Raw genomic sequence first — 26,926 nt, forward strand, 5'->3', positions numbered from 1 at the left:
AAATTAATAATACTTGTGTAATCTTGTTAAGCTGAAAAAATCTGAAAACTAATGAATAATAATGAATAATAAAAATGATTAATAATAATAATAATGAATAAATCTGCTCACCTTAAACCTTTTATATGTTTTAGATGATGAAAAAAAGCAAAAGTTGTCTTTGCATGACCAAGGTAAACTTATTTAAAGTTTTGTAAATTAATTTATATATACAGCCACTAAAAGGCCATATCATTATGCAGACTTACTCTAGCGTGCTTAATACAAAGGGAATGAGGAGGGGGGGAGGGAATTAAGGAAGGGAATGCAAATTTCAGTCTAAATCTAATAAAGGAGAGTGGATGTTTAATTATTAAACCCCCGCTCTTCTTTACTAGATTTTTTATTAAACTTTAGTAAAAGGGTGGGTAGGAATTTTTTATAGAACACAAATAAACAATTTAATTCTAGTGTGGCTTGTAGTCAAATCCACATATTTTAACAGCTGTTTCATCATAATTTCAAGAGGATTTAATATCTTTTTATAAGTTTTATACTATAGTGAGAAATAAATGAAAACCAAATTTTTGACAGATCAAGATTTACCAGTTTTTTAAAAGTTGAAAAATGATTTTTAAATCCTAATTACACTGAAAGTTTTTATTCATATTGGTGGCTGATATATATATATATATATATATATATATATATATATATATATATATATATATATATATATATATATATACATATATATATATATATATATATATATATATATATATATATATATATATATATATATATATATATATATATATATATATATATATAGACCGCCTGTCCCAAACAAACCCTCAGTCGATGTAGCAGCACTCCCTTGCCAGTCAGGCTAAAAATAGTCGATGTAGCAGCTATTTGTCAGTGGATGTAGCAGCGCTTTGTTGTGTCAGGCTATAAGGTAGTCGATGTAGCAACACTCTGTGCATGATTTACTGTAAAAAAAGTAATAATAAAAACATTTTATCAAAAAAAATAAAAATAAAAACATTGTTTACATTGTTAAAAACATTCTGAATGTTTTTAAAAACATTCTGGTCAATTAAATTGGCGTTTTTGCGGTTTTTTTAAAAAACAGTTAATTTGTAATTAAATTTTACTTTCTGACAACATGAAAATGCTGGATGAAAGTCAAAAGTAATTAAAAGTGACGCATTTGTTGGCATAAGAATCATTTTTTTCCTTCCGTACTCCCAAATGCAACAATCTCTTTCTCTCTCCCTCTCTCTCTATATATATATATATGTATATGTATATATATATATATATATATATATATATATATATATATATATATATATATATATATATATATATATATATATATATATATATATATATATAAAAAGAGGTCTAATCTTGATCTTTGTGTTGGACAAATGTTCAAAAATCATTAAGTATCCCCTCCTTATAGGAACCCTGAAGGTCACATGAAAATTTTTTTCTTACTTTGAATGTGATCTATTTACATATTCTATAACTGTAAAAATCATTTGTTTGCCGCTTTTTGGGAAACTTGCTTAAAAGTTTTATAAATAGCAAAACTTTGGTATTAAAATAATATTTTTCCATCAGTCATTATATTTTTTATTTTCTGTAATTGCAACAACATGATTGGTGATAGCAATCATTGATAAATATTCATTAGTTTCTGATTGGCTAATAGTTTTTGTCTGTTGCTTCAAAAGATTAAATATAATAACAGCCCAGCAGACAGAAAATGATTTTAGGCGTCTAAAACATGTGTTTATACATTTTGATACATGTTTTGAAAAAACTTAAACACATCTTGTGTCATTAAGAGTGGCTATAACGATAAAATAATAGTGTTTTTATCTTTGAATTTCATACTTTTTTTTACAACTTTAAGTCTGGTTCTGTTAGAACTAGTTAAATACACTAAATCGACATCAAACATCCTTAATCCCTTGGAGGTTTGAGTTGTTAAATGAAATTGACTGTATATATATGTATATATATATATATATATATATATATATATATATATATATATATATAATATATATATATATATATATATAATATATAATATATATATATATATATATATATATATATATATATATATATATATATATATATACATGTATATATATGTATATATATTTGTGTGAGTTTCACCATCAGTAGGTTTATCAGGAAGCTTCTTGATGAACCTACTGATAGTGAAACAATTTGTTGAAGTCAAAAATTAGATAAGTGTTTTTACTAATTTATTATTGCTCTGTTCTTTAAGAACATTGAGCACTCTATATGCAGAATACACTAACATAATTTGTATATATATCTATATCTATATACTATATATATAACATAATTTATATATATATCTATATATATATATATATATATATATATATATATATATATATAATATGTATGTATATACAGGTTGGTATTAAAATTTTTGAAAGCAAAAAAAAGAAGATTTTTTTTTTTATTCAATGAAATTAGTTTTTTTAATCAATATTCTATCTCCCTCAACTTGAACACACTTTGCACTATATTGATATTATTTATTGATATATTATTCCACTATTGCACTATATTGATATTATTTATTGATATATTATTGAACTATATATATTTAGAGTTAAATGTTTTACCTTCAATATCTTTTCAAGATAATCAATCAACAAAAAACTGATGCTATAACTTTTTATGTTGATCAATTGCTTCACCTGGAGCTTCATCTTTTGAAGCTGAAGAATCAGCTTCAATTCACTGTAAAATCTTTTTGTTTTAGTTTTGGATCATAATGGTAGGTCCAAGTATCATCTATATAGCGAATGCAGCACTAATTTTTTGAACAGTTTTTTCAAATGTAATTCTTTATATAAATTTATCTGAGATGCCTATGGTATCAGCAGTTCATACTTAGTCAAATTGGATCTTTACAAACAATATCAATGATTTCCGGTGTTGTTCACTTTTGAGACATTCACTATGTTATCTATCTTCAACGCTTGTATGGCATTTAAACTCTAAAACCCATCATTGCACATTTAGAAATATATGAAGAGTAAAAATTCATAATTGAAAGTTATTCTTTTGTTTAAAATAAAGTTTTAACTCATAAAATTAGTACTTTCTTTTTTGCTACTGGCAACACTGTCACTTTTGACAGCCATTCTGTATGATGTCATCTTAATTATAATCTTTTCGCTGTACACTTCTTGAGTTTTATTACCATAGTTTTGAATTTGTTTATTAGGTTATCGTCAAAATATTTATTTAAATCAGTTAAAATATTGTTTCTTGAATATTTCTTCTTGTTTTAAAGTAAATATAATTGTATTTGATTTGATATTTTTAAAGTTATGAGTACCGAAGCAAATTCTTAACTGTAGTACTGAAATGTGATATCTTATTTTAGTTATGGAAAAAAAAAAAAGACTTGTTACTACAAAGAATTACTGAAATCAGGGCACTTTTAATAAATGCTAATCTTTCTCAACTAGAAATTGCCAGAAAATGTGGTATTTCATGGGTTTCTGTACAAAATATACACAAAAAATGGCTAATATGGAGAACTTGATGCCAAAGAGGGTTGGTAAATGGGGAAAGAAGAGAATCCTAACACCACGCAGGTAAGAATACTTACCAAGATTGTTCTAGAAAATAGACAGGCCACCAACAATGAAATAACTAATAAGATGGACCAATCTGGAGTCAAAATGTCAAAGAGAACGGTTCAACGTCGCGTACACGATCTTGGTTACATTTCACGACGACCAGCTAAGAAGCCTAAACCGACACCAAAATGATGCAAAATAGGCTGGAGTGAGCAAAAAAGTATAGGAATTTAACAGAAGATGATTGGAAATCGGTAAAATTGATTTAGATGTATTTAAAATATCTACTTTCTTACACCGAACTTTAAATATTCACTTAACAATCCTTGTATAATATTTTAAGGTATGTTTTAGCGACGAGAGTACTTTCCAAGTTTTAACAAAGAAGGCTCAATATGTAAAAAGAAAAAAGTGGAAAAATACTTATTGGACTGCATCATTCAAACTGTTGAACACCCCACATCTGTGATGATCTGGTCAGTTATATGTGGAAGGGGAATGGGAAGGCTCTATATTGTAGAGGGAATGATGAATCAGTTACAATATAAAAAAGTCCTGGAACGAAGATTGTTGCCACATTTGGCAGAATGGTTTAGTCCAGGTGAAAAAAAAACCTTCATGCAGGACGGGGCACTATGTCACACGGCTAAATCAGTTAAAAAATATCAATCAGAACAAAATATTCCATTACTTGACTGGCCAAGAAACTCTCCTAACCTAAATCCTATAGAAAAAGTTTGGACCCTCCTAAAGAAGTAAATATCTAAAGAAAATATTACAAATAAAATATATTTAATAGGAAGAATTATTCACCATTGGAACCATATTAAAGAAATGAGGGAAATGGCTGAAAAAGGCATCAAAAGTATGCCAAAAAGGGTTCTTGCAATTATAGAGGCAAAAGGAGGAATCGCTAAATATTGATCTTGAATATATTTGTAGTAATATTTCAAAAATAAAATTTATTAAATATTTTTTATTTGTCAAAAAAATACCCATTTCTTAAATAAAAATTACTTCTGAGTAAATAAATTACAAAAAAATATTAAAATAATAGACTTTAAAATTTGAGAATGTAAAAAATTTTGGTTGGTCATAATAAATTGTCACACGACTGTATATATATGTATATATATATATATATATATATATATATATATATATATATATATATATATATATATATATATATATATATATATATATATATATATATATATGTATGTATATATATATATATATATATATATATATATACATATATATATATATATATACATATATATATATATATATATATATATATATATATATATATATATATATATATATATATATATATATATATATATATATATAAATGTATGTATATATATACACATAAGTGTATATATGAATAAAGAAAATATTTTTATATTATCATGTATAATATTGTATACTTAAAAGAGTGCTCAATAGATAAACTAGAGCTATATAGTATATATATTACTTTTACCCGCAGTACCAGAAATTAGCTAAATGCTAATGTTTACAATATAATTTAATATTGCAACTCTGAGTTTCATGTATTACCACAATCATTAGGCAAGTAGTAAAAGTTTAATTTTGCTACGATTTTTTTAGTGGATGTTACGGTTTATATTTGTATTTTGATAGTTACGGGATGGAAATTGATTGGTGGTTAGTATAATAATATTATTAATTTGTTTTTTTTTTTTTGTTTTTTTTTTTTTTTTTTTTTTTTTTAGATTATTTTTGCTAATAGTTGTAAAATAGTTATACGTTTAATGTTGTTTAAAATACTTGTTTATGTGATAATTTTGCATTATTAACATATTAAAAAGATAAAAATTTATATAAAAAAGTACATTTTTATATCAATTTTAATTATATATATAAATGTATATATATATATATATATATATATATATATATATATATATATATATATATATATATATATGTAAATTATGTTAGTGTATTTTACAAATAGAGTGCTCAATGTTCTTAAAGAATAGAGCAAAAATAAATTAGTAAAAAACACTTATCTAACTTTTTTCTTCAACTTTAAGTTTCACCATTGCTGGATCATCTGGAGTATATTAACTCCTTCTGATGATCCAGCAATGGTGAAACTTAAAGTTGAAAAAAAAAGTTAAATAAGTGTTTCTTACTAATTTATATATATATATATATATATATATATATATATATATATATATATATATATATATATATATATATATATATATATATTAGGGTTAACAAAATTTTTTGAAAATTTCTGCTCTCAACGCCTAGATGTGTTCTATATAATAAAATAATACTGAGTTTAAAGTTTTTTTAATAAAAATATTTTAAGGGTTTCCTCAAGACCTTTAAACATCAGACGGGTCCCTAATGTTTTATAAAAAATGACTTTTACAAATGTTTTTTATGTTGGGTCTTAAAAGAAACAAAACTATATGAAAATTTCAAAAAAAAACACTTTATTTTATACTTTTGGTTATAAAATAGCACATTGTATTTAAAGTATTTAAAATGTAAAGAAACTTAAAAGTTATCAAATGTCTTGTTATCAAAAGCCTTCAATACTGGTCATTTTGAATATTAGTCATTCAGGCTTGGATAGGAATGGTGTGCGATTGAACGCTATTGCTGACCACGCAAATGATTTTTTATTTTTGAGAACTTGACCATGACTGTTTAAATATTTTGATTTCAGAAATGCGCTGAAAAATGTAACGCTAAGCTTAATTTAAACAGGAAGAAAATAAAGTTTAAAAGTTACTAAAGAAAAAAGGAAACAAATCTTTTCAAAAAAGAAAATATATAAGCACTAAAATAAAACAAAAAAAGTCAAACTCAAAGCGAAAGTTACTTGTGTTACATTTTTAATTGCGTTTGAAATAAATTACTTTAAATCTCATCTTTTGAAATGTTTTATTAAAGTTACGCTAAACAATTATAAGTTAAGCAAAAAATTACTTCTAATGATTGTTTAATAAATGAACAAATTATTTATTAAATGGAAAAAATATTTAAATTATTTAAAAGTGCTACTTATAATTCTTTTAAATTGTTTAAACATTTATTTTTTCAAAAGAGTTGCAAAAAATAATGTAGTCTTTTTAAAATAGGTGCTTACATAAAGTAAAAATAGATGCTTGCATAAGTAGAAAAAGTTATTTTATATTCTTGTATGATTTATATAAAATCTTCCTACACGCATCTTAACAGTCACGCGCATTCTTAACAGCCACATGCATTCTAAACAGCCACATAAAAAAAAATATCTTCCAAAAAATAATCGTTCAAAAGATTTTTAGAAAGACATGAAAAAATAGTTTCAAACGTTTAAACTTATTATAAAAAATAGATGCCTACATAAAATAGTTTATACATTTATACACAAAATGCGTTAATTTTAAACAATCATTATAATTAACTTTTTATTTTATTTAAAGCCTTCACTTAAAATAAAAACTTTAGAAGAAATCAACGATTAAAAGTTATTCATATCATAACAATTATTTTATTGCATTTAAATAATTAAAACATTAAAAATAGTACTACAAAATAATCGTACTGGAAAATAAAAACTTGAGAAGAAATCAACAATTAAAAGTTATTCATAACATAACAATTATTTTATTGCATTTAAATAATTAAAACATTAAAAATAGTACTACAAAATAATCGTACTGGAAAATAAAAACTTGAGAAGAAATCAACGATTAAAAGTTATTCATAACATAACAATTATTTTATTGCATTTAAATAATTAAAACATTAAAAATAGTACTACAAAATAATAGTACTGGAAACTACAAAAACGTACCTTAAATGATTTTTGCTCAAATTTTAATTTCACTACTGAAATTATACTTTAATTTTTTAAAATAGTTTATTATTTAATTTTTACTATAATGTAGGAATTTCAACTAATTTTATGTAAAAAGATAATTTTTGAAGCCCTACTGTTTCATATTTTTGTAAATGTTCAATTAAAATTTATTTGCTTCATCACTTTAAAAGTTATTTTCTATAAAACTTTTTATGAATAAGTATAAAGTGTTATTCATTTTTAAAAGCATTATGTTATGGATATTTTAGAAGGAATTCATATTTTTAATTATGCAGTTTTGTTTACTAATAATTAATTAAAATAATTAATAATTAATAATAATAATAATAATTAAACTATAAAATGAGCTATAAAATAAAAAATCTTAAAGTTCACCGATATTTTTGGCAGTTACCCACGCTTCCCCACGCTTCATTTTCATAATTGATTTGTAGCTTAGTTGTCTATAAAAATGATTTATTAAAAATCAGGTGCAGATATGTGTGGTTTACAAAAGTATAGATGAAAAAGTGATAAAAGTCAGAAAATAAAAAACTACTTTTTATTGTGTTTTACTTAAGACTATATCTGTTTATAACAGTAGTTTTGCAAAAGTTTTTTTGTCAATTTTTAATGAGGATTAATTTTGATGGACATGCATTCTATTATTTTTGAATTTTGTGGTAAAAATGTTATGAGCAATTTTTGAACACTTCATCATTTAAACAATAATATATAAGTAGTTGAAAAATTTATATCACTACAGCAAATTTACACTAAAAATAAAATACTTTGGTCACTTTTTAAAATGACAACTTTTAAGTGTTCAAAACATAAACTGTTACTTTCCTATATTGACGGGGGCAGGTCAATTGAGGCACTCTCAATAATTTTAAAAGAAAATTATCAAGTTTCTCAGGATAGCTTGTGTTTCATTGTTATTGATATTCATAAACACATTATTCCGCTGTTTAATAAATGATGGACCAAAGCATCACAGAAGGTGAAAAAATTGTAAAACGCAATAAGAGACCCCACGCTATCTACATCATTTGAAAAACGTGGAGGACCATGCATATCTTATGGAGATTGGTCAGAGACCAGTAAAAAAAGAAAAATTCCACATTAGTTAAGGAAATTGGAATGAGCACATCTTTAATGCAATATCTTAAGGCATTATGTTCAATAGGAGAAGAAACAGAAGCAAAGCTTCTTTGCCAAAAAAGAAAAAAAGATCTCTGTCTTGAGTTTTACGGAAAGCACAAAAAAATTTTACTGACGGATGAGGAAGCACTCAGAGTGTTTGTTGATTTAGATTTAACTAAAGTATAACATTTATACTTGAGGAAGTTGACTGATAAAAAAACTGTTTCTTATTCCCACCGTATTACAAAATTACAAGAAGTACTGATCAGAGTAGTTGATGAGGTAACTGGCACAGTTGTTTGGCAAAATCCGGCTCCTTCGTCTGTACATTTTTGTCGACCTATATGCATAGAATTTTGAAAAGAGATTCCTGAGAAAACTAAGTTGTTGTAGATGAAATAAAAAGCCAAATATACTTTTTATGGCTATCTATAATTAACAAAAGTTGTAAAGGAATGCAAGTGAAACATGAACTTTTTTTAACAATCATAGATAGAAAAATGGCTCAGGTATTAATGGGTATGCCTTCTGCGTCTACATGTACAATATGTGGATTATATTCCACAACAAATAAACGATTTGACTAAAGTGTCTGCAAGGCCTGAAAATGAAAGTTCCTATCAATACGGACTGTCAACATTACATGCCTGGATTCGGTGTATGGAAATGATATTACATATTTCCTACAACCTGTCTTTTCAAACATGGTTAGCTAAAAGTGAAGAAAAAAACAACAAAAGAAAGAGAAGAAGACCTTAATACAGAAACATATTTGTGAGCAGCTAGGTTTAATTGTCGACAAACAAAAACAAGTAAGTGGTAATACCAATGATGGTAAGGAGACTGCTTACTAAAGGTAAGGTAATACTGCTAGGAGATTTTTTTACAATGCAAGCTGCTCTTCTGAAATCACTGGAGTAAATAAAAATTTGATTAAGCGACTTAACATAATTATACAAGCTGTCTCCTCAGGTGTTATGATAAATGCAGTTTTGGTACATATGCTACAGAAACTGCCCACATTTATGTGAGTAATTATAGCTGGTACATCCGATCCCTACATCACCAGCATTAGAAAACTGTACAGTAAAAATGTCCAAGAACTTGATGAAGATACTTTGCAGCATTTGAAAGTTGACCTATAATTTATTCCATAAAAACTCACTTTATAAAAATTGTTATTAATAAACTATTCTGAATATTTCTATAATAAGCATTTTATAATTTCTTGAAAATATTCATGTAAATGTTGAAAAATATGGAAATTAATTAATTACATGCAGCAATTAAAAAATAAATAATGAGGCAATTATAACTAATATAAGGAAAATGTTTGTAAAAAAGTTTAAAAAGTACGTGTTTGTTTTTTGTCTAGTGTTAAGCCGAAAGCTCGTATAAATGTTTTATATATATATATAAATTTAATTGAATATATTTTCAGACTTTTATTTTCCACAGTGCACCATTCCTGTCCAAGCCTGGTCATGAATACTCTTTTCTCTTGAATTGCAAAAATAAGAATGATCTCAAGGGACGCATTATGGTTGAGGCTTAAAATATTACCAAATTGTTTCAAATTTAAATTTAAATTTTTATGACTGAGATAGTGAAGAGTTTTTTTAGTTTTAAAAGTTTCACAGCAGATTATATTGCTATTTAATATTATATCACATAAGTAAAGTTTTTTTTGATATGTTTTTTTAAAAAATAGAATAGAAGTGTTGTTTAAAAAAGAAATAGAAGCTTTAAACTCACTAAATATAAAGCTGTTCACAACATTTATTGATACAAGTTCTGAAAAGATTCTACATCATAAAATTAAATTTTCAATTAGACAATTTTCAATTTGGGAGAAACCTCAGCTCTATCAAAAAAAAAGTTAATTTTATATTAGATGATTTTACTTCAAAGTTTTTTTAAATTTACCAATTGTACTTTAAAAACGCATTTTTAAGGCAACATAAAACTTTTGTTCAACATAGGACGTTCTCATTTTTTTCTTTTGTCTCAATATTATCAAAAAACTTCATTCAAATGTCAATAACCTACTTCATTCAAGTGCTAATCCATAAAAAAAAAACTGCACATAATGCAATAGGTTAAATCGCACTTTTTTAAATTTAAATTTTGCATTCAATATTGCGTATGTATTTAAAGCACTATGGTAATTCTGTATTAATGACTTGGTTTTTATATTTTTAGATACCTTAAATAGTATTTTATTATTTAAAACTTGTTATACTTTGATTATAAAGGTTCAGCATTGTGTAATGAGGAAATAATAAGTTCAGAAACATTGCGTAATTCATCCTCCTCTTCCATTAGTTCTATGTTTTCAAGATTTCAAGGTAAGTTGTTTTATTAGTGTTAGTCATTAATGTTAAAATATTTAAATATTTGCAGAAGTATTGATGTTGTGAAGTATTGACACAGAATTGATAGTCAAATGTTTTTATTGCCCGATCAATTGAAAAAATTTTTATCAAGCACTCCTAACATAATTGTGGTCCTGTGGATGGAGTTTTATCTACATTAGTCCACTACTTAGTTATAATTGGGTCTTACAAGACCGTAGTTTTTATTATCTTACTGGCCTTCCCTTTTGGTTTTTATATATATTTATATTGTGGATTATAATTTTTTATTTCCTCTTTATATGTGCTTATGTAAATGTTGAGAGAGATATGTTTTATATATATTTCAGGAGTCTGAGTTTCAATTTTATTACATGCGTGATGCTTATGTTTTCTAACAGCTTAGTAATACTTTATCATTTAGTACGTTGTTTGGTGTTGATACAGGAAGTTAAATATATCATCGATAAAAGCTTCTTTATACTTCCTAAAGTCAGATGAAGTCTTTCAGTTTATGTAATGAGCTATTTACTAAACCTACCATTCTTTCAAAGAATCCTCCTCAACATGGACTACTTGTTAAATTGAACTTATATTTACTTTTTTTTCGCTTAGGTATTCGCTCACCATTGAGTCCTTTTGCAATTGGCTGATCCATCTTGCAGTACTTACAAATGTTTTAGCACTGTCATTTATTATAATTGCAAGTGTGTCTGTTTGTGCTTCAAAGAAAATCTTTATTTTCCATTGTTTTTACAGGATCCAAGTGGATTGCTCTTGAAGTTGCACTTAGTGAAAGTACAATATAGGATTTTGTAAATCAGTTGTTATTGGAGCTAGCTGTTGTTTGCACCTGAGCCTTTTATACTAATTCTAATTGTTTCTTATTATTTTGACTTCCCTACATTAGATATCCATACAATAATACTATTAAAATTTTGACATAGTTAGGCCAGTCATTCCGTGATGTGTTTGTTAATTTTCTCTTTGAATAAACAAATCTGTAAGGGATGTTTGCAAACTAAAAATATTAAAAGATCTTGTACACAACCCATCTATTGTGATTTTTCTATAATCTTTCTGAAGTTTTTTCTTCTAATTTTTCAAAACCATATTGAAGCATTTTGATCAGCTTCAGGCTGGCATTATCCCATTCAGTTAATGACAACACACCTGAACATTTTTTTTTACTTCTGAGGTTGTTAATAATCTTTAAACTTAAATGTTGTTAAAAAATAGTTAAACTTAAATGTTGTTAAGTAGAAAACCCTCTATCCAGTTGGTTTGATTGGTGATTTTTTCTTAAATAATAACATCATTTTTGCTGAGATCATTTGATTTCTTTTCTAGTTTTCTCAGTGAGCTGTGCATCCTTGCAGTACTCCTATCTGATTTAGATGCTAGTTTCTGACACTCCTCTGTCCATGGTAACCCTATGTAATAAAAACCGGTCATGTCTTTTCGTAATTATTATTTTTAAACCATTGTACACTTCGCTTTGGTCTCCTTCACTTTGATCCTCCAGACCAAGTACATCTATGCTGTAGAGTTCTTTGTAGCAGTCATTAGTTGACTTTGTAAAATATAAGCAATCCAAAGTACTTTCTCCCAGTCCCATAATTCTCCACCTGATTATGGTTTCTTCGGCAATAGCTTCTCTATCAGTGCTGAAGTCTTTTAATTTTATTCTTACAATACCACCATGTCAGATGGAACTATAGGATGGATTTACAGTACCAATCAGATAGATTTTGTGATCATCATAGATCATCATTGTAAAACTGTAATCCAGCAAAGTGTTTCAATTTCTTTTTTAATACTAATGATTGGATTTTGTAGCACTGTAAGTATAGTTTGTCCTAGTTTATAAAGCTTTGTATCAAGCTGGTCAAACTATTTATTAAATGCAGAGTTGTGCAGAACAGCAGGAGATTTTGATGGACTGATCTAATCATTGTTTCTTTTTTTTTTTATTAACATTTTATTGGCTTTAATTTTAAGTACTTAATTTGTTTAGATGATGCGTACAAACTACCAGCTCCCATGTCCAAGAGTCTTCTCACTATATTTACTAACATTCACAACAATAATTGAATGATTTGTCCGATTCACCCATAAAGATATCTTTTTTGATTAGTTTTTATTACCACCAGTCTAAATGAATGATGTCTTATTTTACAATTGTAGCAAGAATATTTACTTTGACAGTTGGTTACTGTGTGTTTTATTGACATCCAGTTAAAATAATAATTTTTTTTAAGAAATTGTTTCCTTTGTTAAGTTGAATTAAGTTTTGTTCATTCGTGGCTGCAATGATTTTGCAAATGCTGTAAATAATACAGTTAAATTTGACTTCGTTATGCTGGAAGTGTTTTAACATTTGTCGTTTGTGCTTCCAATTATCGTGAATTTTTTTTTTTTTTTGATGATATAACCTGGTCACCCAATAGATGATTCCAGATTTTCTAATGTATAGTCTTGTAGAGCATCAACTAGCTGTTTTGGATCAGTTCAAACTATGTTGGCTTTATCAGGACCAAGTTTGTCGAGAGTTTTATGTACCAGGATTTCTGCTGTTTCTAATTTTTTAAAGTTTTCAATGAGTTTTTACATACATTTGATCCAAGTAACTATTATTTATAAATGGAAGATCAATGATATCACAACCAAGTTGGTGTACAATTTGTGAAGTGATTTCATATTTAAGTGGCATGGTTGTGATAATAATGAAGGTGTTGTTGGAATAATATTAATAAACCTCTCAAAAGCATACCATTATATCCCACATGACTTACTAATTGCTAAATTAGACGCCTATGGCTTTTTGAAAGAAAATCTTAATCTCTTGCTATCCTATATTTGTGGTTGTAAGCAAAGGGTAAAAATAGGGTCTTCCGCCACAAATTGGGTGGATATATTATCTGGAGTGCCTCAAAGGTCAATCCTTAGACCTATTTTGTTCAATTTTTATAAATGATTTATTTTTATTTGTTAAAGATATCGAACTTTGTAATTTTGCTGATGATATCACTATTTATACTTGTGATTAAATCTTTGAGGAGGTTATTTTTTGTTTGCAAAAAGAAGCAACCAATACCATCAATTGATTTCAGTTAAACTCGATGGTTGCTAACCAATTTCATTTAGTTGGCCTAAAAAACACAAAAAATCTATCGCTAAAAAATAGGTAATATAAGGGATTTTGCCTCTGATAAGGTAAAACCACTTGTTATAACAATAGATAAACATCTAAAGTTTGGGAAACTCATTAAACAGTTATTTAGTAAAGCTAATAATAAATGTTTTGCTCTTTCACGCATAAGAAATTTTGTTTTGTTAAAAAAAAGATGACAAACAAATAAATAGAATTCATAAAAAAGCTCTAAGTATAGGCTATAAAAGATTTGATTTGTCTCTGGATAAATTATTAAATTTTGATAATAGTCCAAAAATCCATCTAAAAAATTTGAGATTTCTTATGATGGAAACTTTTAAATCTATTAACTGTCTAAATCCAGTTTTTATGAAAAATCTTTTTACTTTAAAAAATCTTATGTATAAACTTTGTTGTAGCAAAAAACTCATTCTACCCCCTAAAGGCTCCATATATAATGAACACTCTAAATAATGAGACCATGTCCACAAAAAGTCTTGAGATGTTCAAAAAACATTAAGTATTGGTATCATATTAATTGCGTTTGCAAAATTTATCGATTTTAAGATTTTTTTTTTTTTTTATACTGACTTTACTTATTCTTCAGCTAAGATTGTATTATAATAAATATTTATTTTTTTAAAATTGAAACAATTGTAAATTTTCATGACTTTTTTTTTTTTTTTAATGAAACAATTATAATTTTTTTATGACATTTATATGTGTGTGCGTACTGTCTATAAAGTTAAATTAGTTTTAGTGTTAACTAAAACTATCTTGTAAAAATCAACTTGAAATAAAGTTAAAAAAAAAAAAAAATGGCACCATCATTTTTTGAAATTCATAGTTTAGAAGGTTTTTTTTTAAAACCATCTATATGCACTATGTTTTGAGTTGCTTCTAATTTTCATTCGTCAGACTCTTTTTTTATGCGAGCAGTTTCTTCATACATTATCCTTTTTTTAAATTTATCTTTGCATATGGTGCTCTTCCAATCAATTCAAAAGTTTTTCTTTAGTAAGATGTTTTGTTGTTTGTACCAGTTGTCGATTTCTTTATTGTTGGCATTTTCTTCATATCTTTTCAATTCTACAATGTTTTGGATTAAGTTGTCTCCGTTAATTTGTTTTGATAGTTCCAAACGGTTAAGTGAGTGCATGTTGTTATTGTTTTATGACATACCAAGTTCAAAACTAACATTTTCAAAAGTTGTTCATCTTTTGGAAATGGTAGTTTCAATTTCTTTGAGAGTGCAGCAGTTGAATCTTTGTGTTGCTTTGTAGGAATTTCAACTTTGTGTTAGATTTTGTTTCCTTTAATCAGTTGATGACTTTAAGAGTAGATTTCAATTGTAAGTCTTAAACCTTAAATGCAAAACTCCTTTTGTTGTCTACTGAGGACGATCAACTTACAAACAAGATAATTTATATAAAATCTGACATAAATTTCTTGTAAACTGGAAGTTATTAGTATCTTAAAATGCATTACTAATTGCTACTTTGATACCAAAATTAAAATAAAAGATGCCATTTCATTTTATATATTGGTTTACATAATTCCGTAGTTAAATAATAAATGTATGTCACACCCCTTCTTCATCTATTAGGCTAGCGCAGATGTATTTATAATACATCTTTTCTATTTTGGGATGTCAAATGCTGGATCTTTTTGACTCAATGCATGGGTTTTGCTTGTGTCTCTGTTTTTATGACTAGGCAACTCATTCTATTATCTCCTAATGAGGGTACTAAGTACTACTTAGTTTTATGATTCTGAGGCTGGCTGGTATTCAGGTTTCCCGAACTCTCTGGTAGCTCCATCAACAGCTGTAAACTATCAGAGTACTAACAGTGCCATGTTGCGCAAGGATGTTGTCCCTGTTTATACATTTGGTGTGCATTGTCGAGACCACATTTGTAGCCCTTTGTTATGGCTTAAGGTTTATTAATAGTAATGAGGTAATTGCTTGGACTATTAAATTGTGTAGTGTTCTACTATCTATGCTTTGAGTCATGTTCTTTTACAAATTTAAAAATGACTAAGATACCAAAAACTATAAAACTACAAGAACCATCATTTCTACTAAGTTTTCTAAATCTACCATTCACTAATATTCGTGGTCTTTGAAGTAATTTTTTCTCTGTTGAGTGTTATCTCTTACAAAGTTCACCATACCTTGTGATCCTAGTGTTGATGGTTATTTTCCTTTAAATTGGAAAGACTCCAATAGTCACATGCTTGGTCTGTGCATTTACATTTGTAAGAATTTATATATTTGTTGGGAAACTAGATTTGAATCCACAGGCTATTCTTTTATGTGCTTTTATTTAGCACCACTTCACTCTATCGCCTTTCTCTTTTTTCCATATCGCTCTCTCTATTACAAGACTGCACACTTTTTGATGTTATTTCTGATCATATTGATCAAGCCCTCTCTCTTTATCATTAGGCCAATATTGTTGCTGTTGGTGACTTAAATGCTCATCAAACTGAATGACTTGACTTTAGTGTCAGTGACTCTGCACTCGTTAAGGCCCACAACATTTTCCTTTCTTGGTCTCTAACTCAAACAGTCAACTTTTTAACTCACTTTCCAGACTATCTGAATCATTTACCTTCTCTACTAGACTTATGTCTTGTTCCTGATCCTATTCAGTGCTCAGTTTCTCCACATTCACGCTTAGGTGCTTCTGATCAAGGTTTGATCTCTCTAAAACTATTATCTCATTCTTCTTCATCATTAGAATCTCCCAATCATCGTACCTCTTACAACAACCTTACCTGGGTGAGGCTCTTTCAGTGATTTTCTTTGTGATGGCCCTTAGGTAATAATCTTACTTTATTCTGCAAACAAATGTGCTTCTTAGATAACTTCTTGGATTCAGGCTGAAATGGAATTTTTTATTCCCTCTCACTAATTCCAAGTCAAGGCTCACTCTTCTCCATAGTTTTCCTTACATTGTGCTGCTGCAATTTCCAATTGAAATCAGTACTTTCATATCTATCAGCAAAACAATTCCCCAGAAAACAGATGTCTGTTTACTATTGCTAGAAACCATTGTAAAAAAGTTTTGTCTAATGCCAAAGCCCCTTATTCTCAGGTCACGGAATCTTGTATTTCATCTTAAAAGTTAGACTCTTGTGACTTCTGGAGAATCTTTAGCAGTATCTAAAATAAGGGCAAATCTGTTGTTCCACCTCTCTTGTGCGATTCAGATTTTGTTACCTCACCTAAAGACAAAGCCTAATTGTTTGCTAAAAACTTTTCATCCATATTATCTCTTGATTTCACTAGTTGTGTTTTACCTGATATATTTTTTTTTAAATATTCACCTCCCCAAGGCCGAAAAGGCAGCTACAGTCAACTTTTGTGGTTACGCTCCTCTCTCAACTCTATAACTCCAAAATATGAACCTCAACAAACAAGGCTGCTGCATGGACAAACGAGTTGAACACAGTACTACCAGAGACATGGTGGGGATCAAACTACACCACTATTGTATAACGCCGACAAGCAAGTTGATCTAATGTTTGACATTTGTATCACTCCAGCTTCTGTACCTAAAGTGATTTCCTGCTTAAGCTCTTCTGCAGCTTATGGTCCGGAAAACATACCTATTATAGTCTTGCAGGAGTGTTCTTTGGAGATGTATACTTTCAAAACTATTTAACAAGTGCCTATCAGAGTCTTGTTTTCCAGCCTGCTGGAAAGCGGCATTTGTTATCCCTATTTTTAAAAACTGATTTCTCTAACTACTGTCCCATTAGTCTTCTACCTATCATAAGCAAGATTTTTGAGATTTTCTCCATAAGCTTTCTTCTTATGGTGTATCAGGTAACATCTTTAAGTTTATTGAACCCTTCCTTACCGATTGTAATATTAAAGTTGTCCTCGATGGACAGCACTCTTCTTCATATTCTATAATTTCAGAGGCTCTTAAAGGTTCTATCCTTGGCCATATACTCTTTTCAATTTATATTAATGATCTTACAGATTTTCTTACATCTAAGGTGGGATTGTTTGCTGATTATACTGCCATATATTCTTGTCTCAATAAGTAGCTAACACTCTGATTTTTTGGAAAGGGGCATTTAAACTTTGAAAGGATCTACCACTACTGCTAGGGCTCTCAGTGGCTGGTGAACTTTAATTCTGATAAAACATATTATTGCATCATATTCTATATATTTAGTAAATGTATATTTATGTATGTGTTTTTTTGTTTTATGTTCTTTTATTTAATTGTGTTTAATATATTTATAGACAGTGAAAGAGTAATTGCATGTAAAAAATTGGTAACACAGCACATTGAAGCTAAGTCCCTACAAGTAGATCAATTGAAATGTGGAACGGCAATTTACACATCTAATGGTGATATTGCATATCACTGGCCGTTAGAGAACCCAAATGAACGTTTTGAGGAAGGAGAAGTTGTTGGGTTTATTGCAGATGCAATTGGAAAGTATGCTTTAAGAAAATTGACTTTGCAGAATTGTAAAGAAGCACTTTTGAAAGGTGTCATAAGTCGTTCTTATTATTTAGAAGCACAGGTTCCAAAAGATGGCAGTAAGTACTATGCTGTTTACCACTTTGTAAATAACAGCATTTAGCGTGTTGTTTTTTCAGCATTGTTATACTTGAAGTTTTTATGATTTTTTTTGTTTGTTTTTAGTAACTCAGGGTAATTTTTATTTTATAAAATAACTTTAAAAGTATAAGAAAAAAATTGTTTCTTTATTTGGGGTGTAATCTTAATTTTTGGAACAGGCTGGAAACCAGCTCTAAGTGACAACATCTTGACTTAAGTGATCATAATTCAATTAATTGAGAATTAAAAAATTAAATTTATAAACTTAAACTTTTTAGTTTATACTTTAGTTTTGCAAAAAACTACTTTAATATATTATACTCAACTATTATACTTTAGTTTTGCAAAAAACTACTTTAATATATTGTACTCAACTATTATACTTTAGTTTTGCAATAAACTACTTTAATATATTATACTCAACTATTATACTTTAGTTTTGCAATAAACTACTTTAATATATTATACTCAACTATTATACTTTAGTTTTGCTTAACTGTTTGATGATTAACCTTAAAACATTCTTAAAACAAAAATGTTAAAAAATTGCATTGAGTCATAAGGATTACTGTTCAATCAACAGAATTTAGTATTTATAAAACTCATTTAAAGATTTAAAATATTAATTGATAAATAAGCTTTAGGTAATCATAAGCTAACATGTAGAGCAGAAGAACTAGTGAATGAAACTCGACTGAAGCATTGAATTGTATTGAATATCAAAGAATCATGAGCAAATGTTATTAAAAATAACTACCAAAGCAAATGCAAATGATTGATATGATTGTCAATGAAACAAAAACAAAAGTGTAAAGATAAAGTGAAGTTTTATTTGTTATTATTGGTTACAAATTAAGAATTAAGATATTCGAAATACGAAAGGATATTTATATATTTCCAGACTTAATATACAATGAAAAATATCAAGTTACGAGGAAAATTAAAACAATGAAAATATTGACAAAGGATATTATTACACTATTAAAAATGATATAAGAAAAAGCTAGAGTTAATAAAGGTCATAAACAAAAGCAAAAGTTGTATTAAAATTTTTACACTAAAAAATATATGCGAAAATTATTTAAAATGGTGATAGGCAAATGCTATGTTGTTAAGTAATAAATACAATGATTTGAAATTGAGAGAAGTTTACCACATATAATTATGGTATGTGAAACATGGATAAACAATTGTGGGTATTGCTTATATAGAAAGGATGTGTATATTTATTGTTAATAATTTAAAATCTTTTAAAAGTTCAAGTATTAAACTTCAAAGTAACCTTATTGAACAAATTTGGTGTTCTATACACATTTAAAATAAAAAAATTTTTCGTATGTATACATTGTACAGGAGTAAGTGACATATAGACCTGCATTGATATAGTTTACTAATATACATAATATACTATTAGCTGCTTTAATTGACCTCATAATATTGCATATTATGAGATTAATTAAAGCAGCTGACAGTATAATATTGATTAAAAAAATAAGAGGTGTTCTCTTATGTAAGGATTTTAATTTCCCCTAAATTTTTGTTGGTAAAATAAATGGAAAACATGAAAAGATTGCAGTTGTTTTTATATGACTTAGATAAAGTTTATATATATTTCAAAATGTAATTAAACCAATATTTCATCTTGAAAATAAAAAAATAAAAAAAATATTTTAGATTTTATAATAACAGGAAGAAATTTTTCAATTTAGTACACCACTCACCACTTCAACATAAATTAGAGAGTTTAAGCATACATACATCATCTCTATATTAGCATCAAAATTTACTTTAAATTTAAAAATGGCAGGATTGGGAGTTAGAGAGATGTTAACCTGTAAAAATGTAAAAACAAAACAAAAGTATGAGTTTTAAACTCATTAATTAATCATGTAATTATTGCTTCAGTAATATTCATTGGATATTACTATATAGGTAGGTATATAATATACATGTACAAATAGCAATAAATAGTTTTGATCATTATTTTTATCATTACCAATTGCAAATTCATAAAATTAATATTGAAACTGTTATTTAAAAGTTAAGTAAATTTAATGTTAATGAAGCTACTGGAGAGGACAGTGTACCCAAGAGTTTTTATTGAGTGTTCTAATAGTGTTGTAACTGCACTGGCAAATATTTTTAATTGATCATATTTAAGTGAAGTAAAAAATGGAAATAACAAGCCAAAAAATGGTTGTGTACAATTGTTATTTCTTTTATTAAAAAAAAGAAACACACTTAAAGTAACAAACTATCCTGTTTCATTAACATTTGTCATATGCAAAGTAATGGACAGTATAATAAGGGATTCATTCGTCTTGTAGAAAATATGTTAATATCAGGTTCTCAGTATGACTTTATTTGGAATAAAACTGCAGTACAAATTTAATCAAACAATATGATTAGTTGAGTCAACATTTAAATACATATGGATTTTAGAATGGAGTGTAGACTTTTAATGTAACTTTTTTAGAGTTCTCTAAACCATTTAATACAGTGGCACACAAAAGATTGTTGATAAAATTGAATTATGAAATCGAAATTTTTTGAGCTGTTTTAAAGCATATCCGAGTAATAGAATTCAAAGAGTTGTTCTTGGTAATTATAAATCAGAGAAAAAGATTAAAAGTGGAGTACGAGAGGCTTGGTGTTGAGGCTGCTGATGTTAGTTATATATATAGATATATCACAAGAAATAAAAAGTTGTTGTAAATTGTATCCAATGATACAAGAGTTATTTCAGTGATTTTAAATAACAACAAGAACTGTGTATATCTAGAGAATTTAAAAACATTAAAACATACATATCAAAATTCCAGTACGCATTCAAAATTATTTGCTTGGATTGGAAATCAGAGATTAGAAAAGGACTGCACCACTATTGCAAGAAAACCAGCAGCATATTTTGAAAAGACCTTAAATGTAACTTTGTTAGAAAGAAAAAAAAATCAGTTAATTTACCTAATAATGAAAATAAGAAGGAATTTTAAAATATCGTATTATATAAGGCTGTTCTCGCATATCACAGAGAATAATAATAATAATAATAATATGAAATACAAACAATTCAGAAAAATGGGAAATTTCTTTGAATTGTTTGGATCACATTACATTAGATATGTTTGATGTAATGTGGATCTAATGAGAAGGAAAAGATATTTTTTAAGTTTCAGCAGAAATTGTGGATCACCGAAGCTGTGATGATAACTAGGAAGCCAACAAAAAAGAAAACCTATAATTTATTTTTTAATTTGCAGTATAATTTAAAATAAAAATAAAAGATTGTTTATTATAGTGATATCTGATGGAGGTAAGAGCTTCCTATAAATTTGCACATCATTCCATGAGCTAGATTATAAATTGACCAAAGATGAAACTAAATAGATCAAGCACTTGAAATTAATTTAAAAAAATGTATTCTGAATAGAAACATCTTTTTAAAAGTGAAAACATTTTTAAAGTTCTATAGATATTATATAAATAACATATATAAAACATACATATATATACATAACATATATATACATATATAACTTATATATACATAACATATATATACATATATACAACCCTCGGAATTAGGAAAATTGAGGTCGGCTATAATTTGCCGACCTCAATCTTTTAGACGTCAACATCAGGTCGGCAAAAAAAATTTAATACAAAGGTCTTACCATAAAACATCGAAACGAAGTCAGCAATTTTTTGCCGACCTCAAACACTTTTAGGTTGGCAGTTAGGTCGGCATTGCCGAATGCCGACCCTAATCCCGAAGGTTGCATATATAACATATATATATACATAACATATATAAAGATATTATATTCTATAACAAGCTAAAGGGAGAGATTTTTTAAAAAAGCTTAAAATTTTTCAAAACATAAAACACCGGAAGAAATATGTTGCGCATAAGTCATCATCGAGATACTTATGTTATTAATATGCTTAGGTTATTAGTTAGTCTACGCATTTAACACACATTAAATATACAACTTTCTTTTTTATAGGAAACATAATTTTACATTCAAAGTTTTATTTTCTTCAAAATTAATTAATGGTGCAAGGGTCTTACAAAAGCTGCAGGTGGTCTGAAAAAAATTTAATAAAAACTTATTATGAGGTTAAATTAAGTTTCTTAAGAATTAGGAAGATTCTTTAACAATTAAGAATATTCTTAAGAGTTCAAAAATTAAAAAACTTGAAACTTAAATTAAGTCTTAAAGAAAAAAATTGTTAAGCCCATACCCATTTTTTTATAGGCATTTACAATTTTACAATAAGAACTTTAATCTTTAATATAAATCAGGTCACACTTTGTTTAGGCTGAGGTTTTTAAAGGAAATGCATATCGCAAACTATTTCAATGCGCAGTTAAACTACTTAAAGCTGATATCCTTGGTAAAGTTAAACTGCTTATGTTGCTACATTTAGTATCATTGTTAAAAACAATGGATAATATTGTCAAAGGTTAATTTGGAACCGGAAAAGTTTATCAAAATTCAGCACCTGCAAATTTTGAAGACTATGTTTCAGGCTACAGATCTATCCAAAACTCTCAAACACACAATTTTTTAATACATTGAATATTTTTTTGATTTTTTCTCATGAACTAAAATCATATTATGGATATATCGAATTATGACTTTCTCCAGCATGATCTAATAACATTATATTTATCACATTATGGCTTGTATCTAATCACACTGGAGAATTAATCTATAGAGAATTTTAAAAGTATTGGTCACGATATCAATCCAGAGAGAATTTTTAAAGTATTGGTTGCAATATCAAATTGATATAACCATCAATGTGTCATTTTGTTAATTTGTTTTTTTAGTGTTTTAATTTATATTTCATAACACTTAATGAACTTTTAAAGTATTGGACATGATATCAAGTTAATATAATCATTAATGTATTTTTTTCAGTATTTTAATTTTTATTTCATAAGACTTAATGAACTTTGTAAATAAAAAAATACTTTATGCTATAAAGTATTTTTTTAGCATAAAGGATTTTTTTACTTTCAACAATTTTAAATCAAATCATCGTGTTTTTTTTAAAAAAAAAACTCCTTACAGTAAAGTTTTACAGTAAATAACTAATGCTCCTATCATCAGTTTTAAATAACGTTTGTCTAAAATAGTTCACGTGCTCAGATTAAAAACAGAGTTTTGATTAAAAAAGAAGTTTTGATAATAAAAGTTATTTTATATGTTAAATATTTTTTTACATTAACTTTTGAATTAATTTGTTTAAGTTCTTATATAATATATTTTAACTTCTATCAAATTATAAATTAAACACAAGAAAACTTTAATTTTAAAAGATTTTTGTAATTTATTACCCCCTAATTTTTTACATCACACGAAGGCGTTTTCAATTATTAAGTTTTATTACTAAGTTCATGTGATCTTTATTTAGAATAGAATACTAGAGCTACAGAAAGTATGAAATTTGGTATGCAATGATGATATGAAGTTTGATATCTTTAGTCGATTTTAACATCTCGATGTTGCCTATTTTGTATTTTTATTACTATCTTTTTGTTATAAATTTAAGTTACAATATAAAAGAATTGATTTTGAAGATATAAATTGTTTAAGTGACATCTTTAACAGTCATTTCCAAATTACATTCTCTATATGATCTTTTATTTTATTACTATTAATTTTATTGATAATATTATTTTTATTATTGGTTTTTATTGTAATGATAGGAAAATATACATCTTGTTGTTGTTAAATTACATCAAAAAATTCTTCTCTAATGGTTTCTTTGCTGTTGTTTTGTTGTTCCTTTTTATTTTTGTTATGGTTTTTATTATTAATATAAATAAATATCAAAGATACTGTAGGTAATTCAGTTTTAGAATGGGTATCTTACCAGTGGCATTCCTCAGGGTTTAGTTTTGGGTCCTATTTTGTTTCTGCATTCATAAACAACTTGTCAGAAGTTGTGCTGAACAAATTTAAAATGTATGATGACAATAGTAAAATAATAGCCATAGAATATTCCCTTGATAATCAAGTAGAACTAAAAACCGACATTGACAACATTGTGAAATGGTACAACAACTAGTGTATGGAACTTAGTTGCAAAAAATATCATTCCTCAATGAAAGTATTTGAGGAATTGTTGAAACATACACAATGAATGTAGATAGAATAATCACTTATAGAATGATTTATGATGTCTAAAACAGTGTATTAGACAGAGATCTAGGTAATTTTGTACAATGGGATATGAGGTGGAAACATCAAGTACTTTTAGTGTGCAATCCCAATTTATAAGTAAATTAAATTACAACATTACATTTTAACTTTTACTGTATATTAATCAAAAACCATGTACTATTTTTAAAATTAAATTATTAATATTATTGTTTAAAAATTAAATAATTAAAGAATAAAGTAGTAAGCTTCTGGTCTATAATAGCATGTTTCACTATAGTAAATAAAAAAAAAAATCCTAATAACAGTTCGAAAATTTTTAGTAATAATCAGAGTTTTATTTATAGTTTAGCTACTTTGTACTTTTATAGTTTATTAGCTAATTTGCCAAATATCTTGAGCACAGAAATAACTGCTGCATTATTAAAATTATAATAAAAAAATAATGAACCCATGGTCCATAATTTATTGCTTTTGTCCTTTATTTTTAGTAAGTGAACAGTTAAAGTCCTGAATTAGTTTTTTTAGTATCATTAACAACTCAGAGACTTTTTACAAATTTTACAGCCTGTCGAAACTCTTCATTTTTGGTCCACTTCTCTGGATCAACAGTTGTCAAAAAAGTAGTTGATGAATCTGTGGTTCATCCTAAACCAAAACCATTTTTGCTTTTGTTTCCTTGCTAGTCTCATTATCAAAAAAGGCCAATGCTGCCATTTCTTTACTTTGATACCATAAATCCCTTGAAAATGCTGTTGCTGCAGCTGTAAAAGCTCCATTGTTAATGGCTTGGTGTTGCAAAATAGGAAAGTAATATCATTTGACAGAGCCAGTGTTGGGACATTATATCCAAAATTACTCTAAATTAGCAAACAAGCTTTTATCTCAAAGTAATTTTTCCTCTTTTGCCGTTAATTTGAACTGTCTCTTGAACATCCATATTTTCATTGAATATAAAATTTTGCCCATCCACCGAGCCACATGAGCCTCTCGAGGGGGAACATCACCAAGAAACAACTTTGTTAGTTCCAACAAATCCTTGTAGTCTTGATATTGTGGAGTAGAATCTTGTTTTAGTATGCGTTTGATCATTTAGCGCTGTTTCATAATCTTCTTTGTAAATTAATGACCACTTGTCACAAAAACGTTTAAATAATCGTTTTTCAGGGCTAATGGATTACCTACGAGAATGCTTAAAAATGTTACTCAAGACGACTTCATACATTTGATGACAGTATGCCAAGTGTAATAGTTTTCTATCAAGCTTTTTTTTCAAGTAAAGAACATGCTCAAGCTTTGGTATCAGTGTTGGCAGCTGTTGTATCAAAACTCATTGCATTAACTCGGTCTTAAATATCCCAATCCAGTAAAGTTCCACTTGTTAACTTTGTAATGGCAAGAAGCTGGTCAACATTATAACCTGTAACAACAACTGCTAATTGATCAAATGAATCCCTTCTAGTTATATCTAGCAATATTTTGCCATCCAACATTTGACAAGTTGAATGTAGACTTTATAGTTGCAGTAATTTTGTTTTGATGAGTAATTATTGCTCTCTGGATTGTATCAGTACAGTAAACAAGTTGTTTAGCAATTCGTAACATTGGTTCAGTCAAGAGTATGTCCTAACTCAAGTGAAATGATACTTTGAGATCGCCTCTTTGAAATTTGATCAATTTCTTCTCACAAAAAATTTTCATTTGGTGCTTGTTTTGCTGAAGCTCATTTCATGTTTTTCTTTATTTTAGCCCTTTTTTAAAAAACATTTTTAAGCTTTCATATGCATTGTATTTAATAGTTGTTGGAATTCTTGTCATATTCCACAAATGAAATACTATTTGAATGACACACTTTGCAATTTTTTGAATGTTTTTTTTTTCTATTTTGTGATGATGAAATAATACTGAGAGAACTGGATGACATGTTGGAAATTTCATCTCGAAAATGTGTATATATACTATATTATATATATATATATATATATATATATATATATATATATATATATATATATATATATATATATA

At 27.1% G+C, this 26,926-nt stretch overlaps 1 protein-coding gene across 3 annotated transcripts in view; it reads left to right on the forward strand.

Annotated features, from left to right (window-relative positions):
• LOC100207736 (uncharacterized) overlaps positions 1–26,926 on the forward strand; it is a 73,291-nt gene that overhangs the window by 37,507 nt on the left and 8,858 nt on the right. For all 3 annotated transcript variants that reach the window (XM_065816976.1, XM_065816975.1, XM_065816977.1), the window contains 3 exons: positions 135–173; positions 10,884–10,976; positions 18,401–18,703. In XM_065816976.1, the coding sequence (XP_065673048.1) occupies positions 135–173; positions 10,884–10,976; positions 18,401–18,703 (435 nt within the window). The remainder of the gene's footprint in view (positions 1–134; positions 174–10,883; positions 10,977–18,400; positions 18,704–26,926) is intronic.

The sequence above is a fragment of the Hydra vulgaris genome, chromosome 13, assembly GCF_038396675.1.
Source record: "Hydra vulgaris chromosome 13, alternate assembly HydraT2T_AEP".
NCBI lineage: Eukaryota > Metazoa > Cnidaria > Hydrozoa > Anthoathecata > Hydridae > Hydra > Hydra vulgaris.